Raw genomic sequence first — 11,333 nt, forward strand, 5'->3', positions numbered from 1 at the left:
AATATTTATTTTTCCAAGCATGAGAGGTAGTTTATGAAACGTCTACTTCACCCGTCATTACCCCCCAAAAACCCGGTCGGTCCAAGAAAGCCACAAATCTAGCAGCCAATCTGCAAATCTTCAAACTAATCTTCATATTTTATAGAATTTTTTTTATTCCCAAAGCAGTCCTTCTCATTCCGTTTACTTGACTTTCTTCTTCACTGTACCGCTAATCACGCCCGCCCACCCACTCCACCACCACATTTCAGGCTCTCACATGGGAGTGAATCTCATGTGTGGGGTTCACCTCCATGTGTGTGTACCTGTAAAGACTCTGTGCAAAAGGGTCTATGCAAGTAGCACAACTGAATAAGAAATGCTTTTCAACAAAAAGAAAATAATTTGCAAATGAGTGACTAAACAAATTAGGAAAAAACTGTATGTACAAAGAAATATCTCATAAAAATGCTCCAGATTTTGCGTTGACAGCATTTAATTGGATTTGTTTTCTGCCATGAACAACTGAAAAATCGTTAAATGTATATCTATAAAAATTCCGTGAACTAAATTTTATACACTTAGCATTGTTCAACAAATTATTAGCAGAATTTATGATAGACAAGTCAATATGATACTTCTTGTTTCTGTTCGTTGTGATGAACTTCATTTATGGATATGAACACTGGTCGATTTAACTATAATGGTCAAGTTACTTTAAATTCTAGAAGTTATCAAACTACTTCGTGAGTTGGGAGAGTGTTTGTCAAGTTTTTGGTGAGCATCACATTTTTTTTCTTTGGCTTGTTGGCATGCTCGCTTATTCCAAATGAATCTTGTGAATCATGACAATCAAGCTATTTAGGCAACATTCACAAGTTCAAAGCTATATCGACTCAACTACGACAGCTTGTGTGCATGGTGGGCTTCGACCTCTTTTGTTTAAGTTGGCTTTAAGAGGTTCAATTTTTTTCTTTTTCTTTTTGAATAATTAGGATTTAAGAGTCTTTTAACTCCCAAAACACTTGAGTTTCAAATTTCAAACCCCAAAAATATATTTAAAAAAAAAAGGAAAAAAAATAAAATAAAAATCTTGCCCCTGGGATTAGGTGGTTAATATAAGAGTTGACATCTTTTTGAACGTTTAGACATCGCATTTTAGAAGAGTGGTATTTCGTTCTAACAATGAAGCAAACCAAAAGCGGTGCAATTTAGGTTCAATTTTATTGTACTGTTTCAAGGTTCAATTTATTTACCTGCTCCATTTATTTCCACTTACATGACAGATTTTTGTGTGTGGATCCAATAAATGGACCTTTTCAGTGGCACCTCCAAAGTTGGATATGACCATAAATGAAGTTTGACATTTTTGCTTTGCTCCATTAATATATTTCATCATGGCCATTGGCATGATCACCACGTTCGATGGGCATTCTCTTATTTTCTCTGGCCTCTCTCTGGCTAGAATATAATGTCTTTATTCCATTTGTATTAACTTAATTAAATTAAATAAAAAGGAATTTATTTCGACATGTATAAATTATAAATTGAATACTAACGTGTTAGAAATGTTAAAAATGAAAATAATAGGATATATTGTGTTGTTTTTTGTTTATATATGGCAATTCGACGACCATTGATGATATTTGAAAATGGACTCATTGAATATAAGCTCGAAATTAATGTCGAATTCTTCTGTTCAAGTCATCAATGATTGTAAAAAAAGACGATGAAAAATGCATCGAAGATCTATGCAATAAACACCGATCATTTCATTTAGGTTCGCGAATTTTTTTCAAATGTTGAAAGTATTTTGTTGAAATTGTAGATAAGTAATTTAATTGTCGAAATTGATTCGACTATTCCCTTCTTCTCGCTAACTCATGTCTGCTTTTACTGTTTATGAATTCACCATATTGATGGAAATGTCTAACAGAATCAATACATCTCAACTTTTACTATCTTTTCTATAATATGCATCTCGTTGATGGGCAAAATAACTAAACAATTTTGTATCATAAACATTTGGTGTTACACGTTGAAGCTATATCATAACGTTTCAGTAATAACCTTAACTTCATATAAAGAAGTTGCCGGCATGACTCTCGAGAGTTTCTCATAAGACATCTTGTTACCCACATATGCTTGCCATATTTATCATCGACACTTTAACTCGATAAACCAAAGCCTTGTTTGACACCCATTACTTGAAAAATTAAAGAGTCTTTCTTAAATAGTTTTTTTTGCAGAATATGTGGTTATAAGGCAAGGAAATTTTATTTATTTGTGTATAAAATATTTTATTGTGTATTCGTATGATAAAAAATGATATTGTAGCAAATAATTTAAATTTTTAAACGTTGTTAAACTCGGGACAAACTAAACAAACCCAATTATGGAGTCAACTTGAATATTTATTTTTCCAAGCATGAGAGGTAGTTTATGAAACGTCTACTTCACCCGTCATTACCCCCCAAAAACCCGGTCGGTCCAAGAAAGCCACAAATCTAGCAGCCAATCTGCAAATCTTCAAACTAATCTTCATATTTTATAGAATTTTTTTTATTCCCAAAGCAGTCCTTCTCATTCCGTTTACTTGACTTTCTTCTTCACTGTACCGCTAATCTCGCCCGCCCACCCACTCCACCACCACATTTCTCTCATATAATAATGTCCAAAAGCCAGCATTAACAATTGCCACCGCATCACAATGTCCCTCGGCCACCACCACCTCCTCCTCCTCCTCTTCCTCATCCCCATCCCCACCGCCATTTCTGTCTCGTACCCCTTCAGTAAGTCCCATAACACATACTACTATATCATTTCAATTTCCAGCTGAATACGCCCGCCCACCCACTCCACCACCACATTTCTCTCATATAATAATGTCCAAAAGCCAGCATTAACAATTGCCACCGCATCACAATGTCCCTCGGCCACCACCAACTCCTCCTCCTCCTCTTCCTCATCCCCACCGCCATTTCTGTCTCGTACCCCTTCAGTAAGTCCCATAACACATACTACTATATCATTTCAATTTCCAGCTGAATTAACTAACTAACTGCGATTCTTGTGTTTTTTTACAGACTACACTATACACATTGATTGTGGTGGCCTAGTCAACTCTACTGATGCGTTCAAGACTACGTGGGTATCCGACCGTTACTACTCCGGCGGCGCCACTGCTATCGTCTCCGAGCCCCTTCACTTCCTGCACGAGCAGGAGAAGACTCTTCGTTACTTCCCAGTTTCTTCTGGCAAGAAGAATTGCTACACCATCCCAGCTGGCGTCGGCCGCTACTTCCTCCGGACCTTCATTGTTTATGACAATTTCGATGGCAAGTCCCACTCGCCTTCTTTTGACATCTCCGTCGAGGGTACTTTAGTCTTTTCTTGGCGCTCCCCGTGGCCCGAATCTGTTTCTCGCTCCGGCGCTTACTCAGATCTCTTCTTTTACTTGAATGATTCCGAGGCCGATATATGTTTTTACAGCATTGCCACTGATTCTCCGGTTGTCGGGTCCCTGCAATTAACCCAAATTGACCCAAATGCTTACCCTTTTGACTATACCAGTAATTCCAGCAATTACATATTGGTGAATTATGGCAGGTTCTCATCCGGGTCGGATCAATGGGGCCCCGGGTTCAGCAACGACACAGATTTTTTTGGCCGGTCTTGGCAATCCGGTGCCGACTTCCGAGTAGGATCCGTGGCTGTTGCTAGTGGGGCAACAATCAAAGCCATTTCTTCCATAAAAAATGTAGTAAACGTTGAAAGAAGTCCAAATTATTTCCCTGAAAAGCTGTATCAGACCGCGTTGACTGTGTCGGGGGATGGGCTTGGAGCACTAGAGTATGAGTTGCCTGTGGATGCCAAGCTGGATTATTTATTGTGGTTCCATTTTGCAGAGATTGATGTTAGTGTGAATAAGGCTGGGCAGAGGGTGTTCGATGTTTTTGTGAATGGGGAGAACGTGAATAGGGTGGACGTGTACAAGCAGGTAGGGGGATTCGCCGCGTATGATTGGAGCTATGTAGTGAAGAATTTACGCACTACTACTCTGAGTGTGAGGCTAGAGGCAGTTGTGGGCGCGCCGATCATTTGTGGGCTCGAAAATTATGCAATTGTGCCAGTTGATCTCAAAACTTCTCCTGATCAGGGTAAGAGGCAATAAAAATATTTGATTGATCTTCGGATTCTGGATTCAAATATGGAAGTATTGTATATAAGAAAATGGAGGTTAGAAAAAAGAGCATTTCTAAGAAGTTAAATGCCAGAATTGACTAGTGATCGTAAATCATCTCATTCCTGAATTGTTTAAAAATTTGGAATGAATGAAAGGTATATAGTTCTGCCATAATCTCTGTGATGGTATTCATAGTTAATTTTGTTAACTTATTTAGTAGAAGATGGGTTAGAGTATTTACGTGGACATGGTCTTTGGACTTCACTTCTAGTTTCAATGTAATGAAACTATCAACTTGCATACGATTACAGTACATTTCTAGTTTTTTAAGGATATAAGGGAATTTTGGAGATGAGGTAATTATCGTCATTAACTAATTATATATTCAAAGGGAACATGCTAATAAAATTTGAAAATTGTTACTAGACACAAGAAGTAATTTCAGCCTAAATTTCTGCAGTCATTGCCATGAGAGCACTGAAGGAGTCACTTCGTGTTCCTGACAGAATGGGTTGGAATGGAGATCCTTGTGCCCCCACTACATGGGATGCTTGGGAGGGAGTTACATGTCATTCCATAAATAATGAAACTGTCCTCGTGGTATCCAAAATGTAAGCATTTTCTCTCTCTTAGAAGGTGTCCATATCCATATGTATTAGAAAAATCTGTGAGGCAATTACTGGAAAAAATTGTGCAGTCATCTTTAATATAATATGATGATTTAGAAGTACTTAATTCTTGGTATTTTGATGAACTTCATTGTAAAATCCATGGACGAACTTAATGTAGGGACCTTAATTGACCCTGCTAATTAATCTATTTGAGAGAAAAGTAGAAAGAAGACACAGATCTTCTCATCAAAAAGTATTTTCTGGCTAGAAATAAATTACTGTTTTAATAAAATTTCTCTTTCCTCAGTTCCTGCATCTACTTCACTGGCTGTATTATATAGGCTTCACAATAATGTTTCTCACTAGTAGACCCGCTTCTAGTTAAGAAGTTTTGGTTTCTTACATCTGCGCGTTATCATTTGATATGGGTTTGCTTAGCACTGCCAACTACTACTCATAATAATGGCATTAACCTCTCGTTGATTTCTAAGTCATTGAACTCTACTTTCTCCTAATATTGACTGATCTTTAATTACCATCTGAAAGCACTCATTTTTTCAAACCATATTATGAAGTGATGGAAGCTTAATTGATATATATGTTGACCTAATTCCATTGCACGTTTTGTTTTATTTTACTTTTCAGAGATCTTGGTAGCCAAGGTTTGAAAGGGCATATTAGTGACCAAATAGGTCTCTTGACGAATTTGGTAAGCCTGTAAGTATCACCAGTCGCTTTTTTACTCATCCGATATTGTGACTACTGATGAATAAATTGCTGCTCGAATAGAAATTATCTTGTGGTAAATTTTCAAATTACAATCCTGCTAATGAGCATGCAGAAAGAGGAATTAAGCCACATTGGATGCTTTCTGTAGCTAGTTGGTTCTGATATTCAAGTGATAATTTTATTGGCAGTGGCTATAATTGGCATTCAATCTTTAACTTAAAAAAATATCAGCATTACATTCAGATATTCTGTTTCTCCAACACTGGACATTCATAAACTGCAATGGAAAAGGATTTACTGTCAATGAACCTTTACAGAGTTCAAAATAAGATTCTGCAAAGTCGAAGTTTCTCAAGAAATGATTCCTCAAAATTTCTGGAAAGCCACAAAAATGAGCTTGAATCTTTATGGTTCGATGTATTTAATTTTTATTTTTTTGTTCCTTTTGGATCAATTTTACATCAACAAACATCTGTTGGTGTGCAGGAACTTGAGTTCTAACTCTCTAGGAGGAGATCTGCCCTCAGGGTTGGGCCACAAGTCTCTTGTGAAGCTGTAAGATTATACTTCCAGTGTGTTTGTGTTTGACACTTTTTTCTTTGTTTGATATATTTAGTTTATAGATTCTAAACTTTCTGAGCAGCAAAATTTTCTGTTCACTTTATTATTTATCTTAAGTCATTTCTGAAAGTAGTTTGCATGATAGAAGCTCCAGAATAAGTTGTTTTGATTTTCAATCAAGTTGTGAAGATTTTGGTTCAGTTAGTAACTCTGTTACTCTTTTATAGAGGGTTTAGGCATATATTCTCGAAGGCAACAATGCTTTAGTCTAGACAAATTCAAGAAAATTATTTCAGTTTTCTATCCATTGAAATACAGTTATTTATGCGCATTGGTGCTACATATATGTTATCTGTCTTCTCTATTCTCTTAGCTAATTCTTTGTTCTGTGCTGATGCAGGGATTTATCAGATAATAAGTTTACTGGCATTATACCGGATAGTCTGACTTCTTCCACTTTGCAGCTTGTGTAAGTAAATGGACCGACTGCAGAGGGGCTTCTTATCTTATTATATATAGTTGGCTTATGTATCATAAAACAGATAGTTTTTGTCATCACTTAGTATTTTAAATGTAACCTTAGAACTTCCTTTGAATTTTCTACTTCCTGCAATTGGCGAAAAGAATATAAACTTTAAGGGTTGAACTGTTAAAGATATGGAATATTGAAATATTGTCTAGAATAATCTTTTATTATATTTTTCCAATTATGTAGGATTATTTTCCTTTTTAGTTGATTGTGCAATTAACATCATTGAACATTGTACACATCATTAAAATTGCTCACAAACTCTTGTTTAAGTTATGTAAATTGTGTTATTTTGATTAGGTTGTTAAATAATAACTTACTGGAAGGCCAAGTCCCAGAGGAACTTTATTCGATTGGGGTGCATGGTGGTGCTATTGAGTATGTCATCACTTAATCTATTCTTCTTATTTTCCTGTATTCATTTTTCCCTTCATTGTTTAATTCTAAGACCCATAACCTATGTTGCCTGTTGACTTCTCTTGTATAATGTTTTATACCTATTGGCTTGTATGATCCAGATTGGCTATTTAATTTAATATTGTTGTGGTTACTGCAGCATCTAGATTCTTCAAATTTTAAATTGATTAAACCACTAGCACGAAGTATCTGAAAATTGGCATATGATAGAATTAGGTCATCTGTGGTATATGGATGTTGATGTTTGTCCAAACTGCATTAGTTCCTGGTTACGGGAGTCGCTTTCACTGTAATATTTTCCTTGAGGGGGCAATTTCCCCCAAGAATTGTTGCTAAGTTTTCTTTTTCTTTTAAATCTAGAATATCAAGAGTAGACTTCATTTAATTTCCTTCCAACTGTGTCTCTGTCCTAGTCATGACATTCAGTTGTTTTGTTGAGCCTCTTTTTTGCTATTATTACTCTTCTAGGCACCATTTTTTCTTCTATCACAACTCTCAAAAAAATTGAAAGGTCGAATTCTGTATAAATGAGAACTATTATGAGGCTCGTATGTCTCACTTTTGTAACATTTACCTGATGCAAGGCAATTCTACATATCTGGTTATGGGTACACAAATTTGAAATTGTAGTTGTAAATAATTAACCAATGTAACGTTTTGCATATATCTTATTGTTGTTCAGGAATTATAAACAGTATTATAACCTGAAAACATAAAAGTTTAAATGGATACAAATTCCACTAGCAGGCTTATACATTAATTAGCCTCTTGTCGAGGAGTATACGCCTTTTGACCTTGGGAAGGAGAATTTGGATAATTTGTAGTGTGTATCTTGAACTAAAGAATGAGAATCATGTATGGAAGTGGATCTTATTGAGAGGCACATTAATACTACCGGTTAAAGGGCATGCTATTTGTAAATTGAGGAAACTAATATTGGAAGGTTCCAAGTTATCATCTTTTCCTGCATTGCACTTATGCTGGGGAGATTTGATTGAGAGCAGTTCTGGTCTATGAAGAGTATGCTTTCTTGTGTCTTTGTACAAGTATCTATAATTATGATTTTACGTATGGCTTGTGTCTTTGTACAAGTATCTATAATTATGATTTTACGTATGGACAATTCCTCAATATCTTGTTCATTCGCAACTTTTATATGATATATGTGTGGTTCGTGTACCTAGATTCTTTACCGTGCTAATTTTCATATGCACATTCCGGTATCTCATGTTTCATTCCAGGACCATATCACCGAAGAGCTCTATATTGGGGCTGTAGAGAAGACATAACTTTGAATGCAAATTGTTGCGGAAGCTCGCTTCAAAAATATCCTAAATGGTGCTTTTTGGGCTCAGTTTTACATTACCTTTATCTACCAAACAACCAATCTAAATGGCTCCAACCTACAACCAATATATTCACTTCAATTGCTTTTTCATTTTACCCACAAAGGACAAGATAATGGTGTTGATTTGTAGCCACGAAGGCAAGGAGAAGGCAATGAAAATACAAACAGGAGGCCAAATATGCTAAAGGAAGTCACTGGTTTTTTCTTCATTATGGCAGCCGTTTTTTGGTCTAAGGAGCAGCCACGATTTTTCCTACAATTTCATACACAAATCACACACGCAAGGCTAGGTCAAAAGCAACATATATAGGAACATGTTAAGCTTTAGTTGGACCAATAATAGGGTTAAATGAATCAAGACTGAAAGCCATCCAATAGGTATATATATATAAGATTAATTTTTTAAGCTACTTCCAACTGTCCACGTTGCTTTTGGGTCAAGCCTTTGAACATTGTTGTTGGTAATCAATTCAGCATTTGACCGAGGCCTGTGAAATTATATTCAATGTTTATATCAAAACTCGGGATTTATTGGGTATCAAAACGCAACACAAATGTTGGTATATCAACTCTAACATAAATACGTACGTGTGCGAACTTTATCAAGTTTGTCAAAGCTTGCCTAGCAATCATTGTTCACTCTTAGCACAATGAACTGTCACCCTAGAATTTTTCTAGGGTAGGGGATAAAGGGTATATCTGCCAGACCATCAAGATCTAATCACCATATATGTTCATAAAATAAACATGAGTTCTTTTTTCTAATTTCAGCTTCAATTCTTGCTTCCTCGAAACTTATAGCGGTCTCTTTTACTTCTCTAAGATACTTTTGTTTCTTTCACAGTCTTTCTGGCAACAAAGGCTTGTGTGGTGTACCATCTTTGCCTGATTGTCCACTATTTTGGGGGAAAAATGGCTTATCTACTGGTGGCAAAGTTGCTATCGGTCTTGCCTGTCTATTTTTATTATCGGTGCTGCTGCTTGGGATGTACTATTGTTGTGTGTGGAGGAGGCGCAATGACTATGACTTTGGTCTACCTCATGAACTAATGTGTAAGTTCTTCTTTAACTAGTATCATCATGTTCTATTTATCTCCTTAAATTCTTTGATATTTGCTGTGTACTCAAGGTATATTCCACTCTAACACCTGTCTTCTCTTGGTCTTTCTAACAAAATATTTGTGTTATGGATTTTAAAGTTGTCTCTTCTTTACTTTTGAGGTAATGGCTCATCTTTCAGCCTTTATATGCCACTGTTGGGGCAAGGCTTGCTCAGACCTAACAATCCATGCTGCAAGATTTTTGTTCCTTCTTTTCGTGTTCACCAAAACTTTTGTCCCTACAAGTAAAGGACTTGACTTTTGTTGACACTGTTTGTGTAATTGCATGTTCTTAAATCAGTTGATCAGCCTTAGTTTCACGTCAGATTAAACCGGTTGCATCAAATAAGAATCAAATGTAACTTGCTGGTTGTTGTATTTTTATTTTTATTTTGCAACTGTGCTCACATAACATTGTGATTTTTCCTTTGCTTTCTTTAATTATTATCTCGTCCAGCTCTTGCTGCAAAGAGAAACAGATATCACAGGCAGAAATCCTTGATGACCCTTGAAATGGAGAGTCAACACGCCAAAGGATTTATGCCAACTTACGGTTCAAATTAATTAGCATTTTCTAGTAAAGGAGAACAAAAATTTTGTTAGGGATCAGCTCACCAAGACGTTGTAGATAAGAACGTTGACTGTATTGATACGACGTGCACAGAATACTGTGTTAAAGAGTAGCACCATGGCTTGAGAGAAGATATGCCCTTCCTGGGAATTTGGCTCCAATCAATTGTACGAGGATGGTGGGGTCATGGAAAACCAGTGTATCTGTAGAGAAAAATGAATCTCAGTGTATACATGGATAAAAGAACATAAGGCAATTTCCCTTGTATTACTACCAGTTTTTTTCTTTTTATACTTCTAGATAAATTCGATTGATTCTCATAATTGTGGTTGAGATTCTAGACGGACCCAAATTTGGAATTGTTCTGGTGTCAATAGTGTCACCAGGTACTCTTATTCGGATTTTATATCTAAACAGTTTTACAATTGCAGCCATTGTCTCCATACTTTGATTATTTGGGCAGTTTTTTTTGTTTTAAGTTCTACTAAATCTGAATTTCAATTCAAGCCAAAAAGCTACATATGAATGGATGTAACTTCTAGATGAAAAATCTATAAGGTTTCACCATTTCCATTTGATGATACAAGAATTTTGAAGTTCTTACTTTGCCTCTATTTTGCATCTCAAATTCGAATTGTGTGCATTCTTCTCCTCCAATCTTGTTTATACTTTTTCTTTGGCGTTCGGCTTCTCTTCGTGTTTGCACAACGCAAATAACACTGAGACTCATCATATCTTTGAGGCATATTTGTATTCGTGAGCATCGTGAAAATTGGTGGTGACAAATACACGTACGAGTATGCGACATTTTAGCATGTTTTAAAGTTGGTATTGTCAAGTTCAAGTTTCTGCAATATTCCAACTTCTCTCTCTACTCATCTTCTCACGTTCTATAAGAAAAAACCTTCCAACATTTTCTAATATATAATTCCATTCCATCTTCGAACTGGATTTGGGCCTTTTGTTATCGATTTACTTGAAACGATTGTTTTTAGTTGAGATTGGGTACTTCTTGAATCTTATTGTTTAGTGTATGTTTAGTACGTAATATTAGACACAGCAAGAAACAAAAATAGTATATGTATCTTATACGAGAAAAGAACATAAATTCTGATAGGACAGCTAGCTAAGAGGATGTAGATAAGGACTTCGAATGTGTTGATATACAAAGAGACATGGAACAATGGGAGAAATGGCACCACTGCTTCAATAAGATGTGACTAGAGAAGGGTTTTGGCTTTTTCCCATAAACTTGTATTAAAATGGGTCTTGGAGAAGGGGGGAAAAAGAAGAAAGAAAGCA

The 11,333-nt window shown here is 36.0% G+C and overlaps 1 protein-coding gene across 4 annotated transcripts; it reads left to right on the forward strand.

Moving 5' to 3' along the window:
* The first annotated feature begins 2,536 nt into the window (after positions 1 to 2,536).
* Positions 2,537 to 10,461, forward strand: LOC111399028 (probable LRR receptor-like serine/threonine-protein kinase At1g07550). 4 transcript variants are annotated; one of them, XR_002703503.1, is made up of 9 exons: positions 2,537 to 2,771; positions 3,066 to 4,139; positions 4,626 to 4,776; positions 5,422 to 5,493; positions 5,992 to 6,060; positions 6,467 to 6,535; positions 6,896 to 6,973; positions 8,254 to 8,350; positions 9,205 to 9,283. XR_002703503.1 is itself a non-coding variant. In XM_023026227.1 (9 exons), the coding sequence occupies exons 1-9, from the start codon at positions 2,690 to 2,692 to the stop codon at positions 10,022 to 10,024; spliced, it is 1,911 nt and encodes a 636-aa protein (XP_022881995.1). In that variant the 5' UTR covers positions 2,549 to 2,689; the 3' UTR covers positions 10,025 to 10,461. The 4 variants fall into 4 exon arrangements, 3 of the variants coding, with proteins under 3 accessions (XP_022881997.1, XP_022881995.1, XP_022881996.1); XM_023026227.1 differs by lacking the exon at positions 8,254 to 8,350 and adding an exon at positions 9,918 to 10,461 and having other exon boundaries at positions 2,549 to 2,771; positions 9,205 to 9,413; XM_023026228.1 differs by lacking the exons at positions 2,537 to 2,771; positions 8,254 to 8,350 and adding exons at positions 2,828 to 2,980; positions 9,918 to 10,461 and having other exon boundaries at positions 9,205 to 9,413.
* The last annotated feature ends 872 nt before the right edge of the window (positions 10,462 to 11,333 follow it).

Source organism: Olea europaea, chromosome 8 (genome assembly GCF_002742605.1).
Source record: "Olea europaea var. sylvestris chromosome 8, O_europaea_v1, whole genome shotgun sequence".
Classification (NCBI taxonomy): domain Eukaryota; kingdom Viridiplantae; phylum Streptophyta; class Magnoliopsida; order Lamiales; family Oleaceae; genus Olea; species Olea europaea.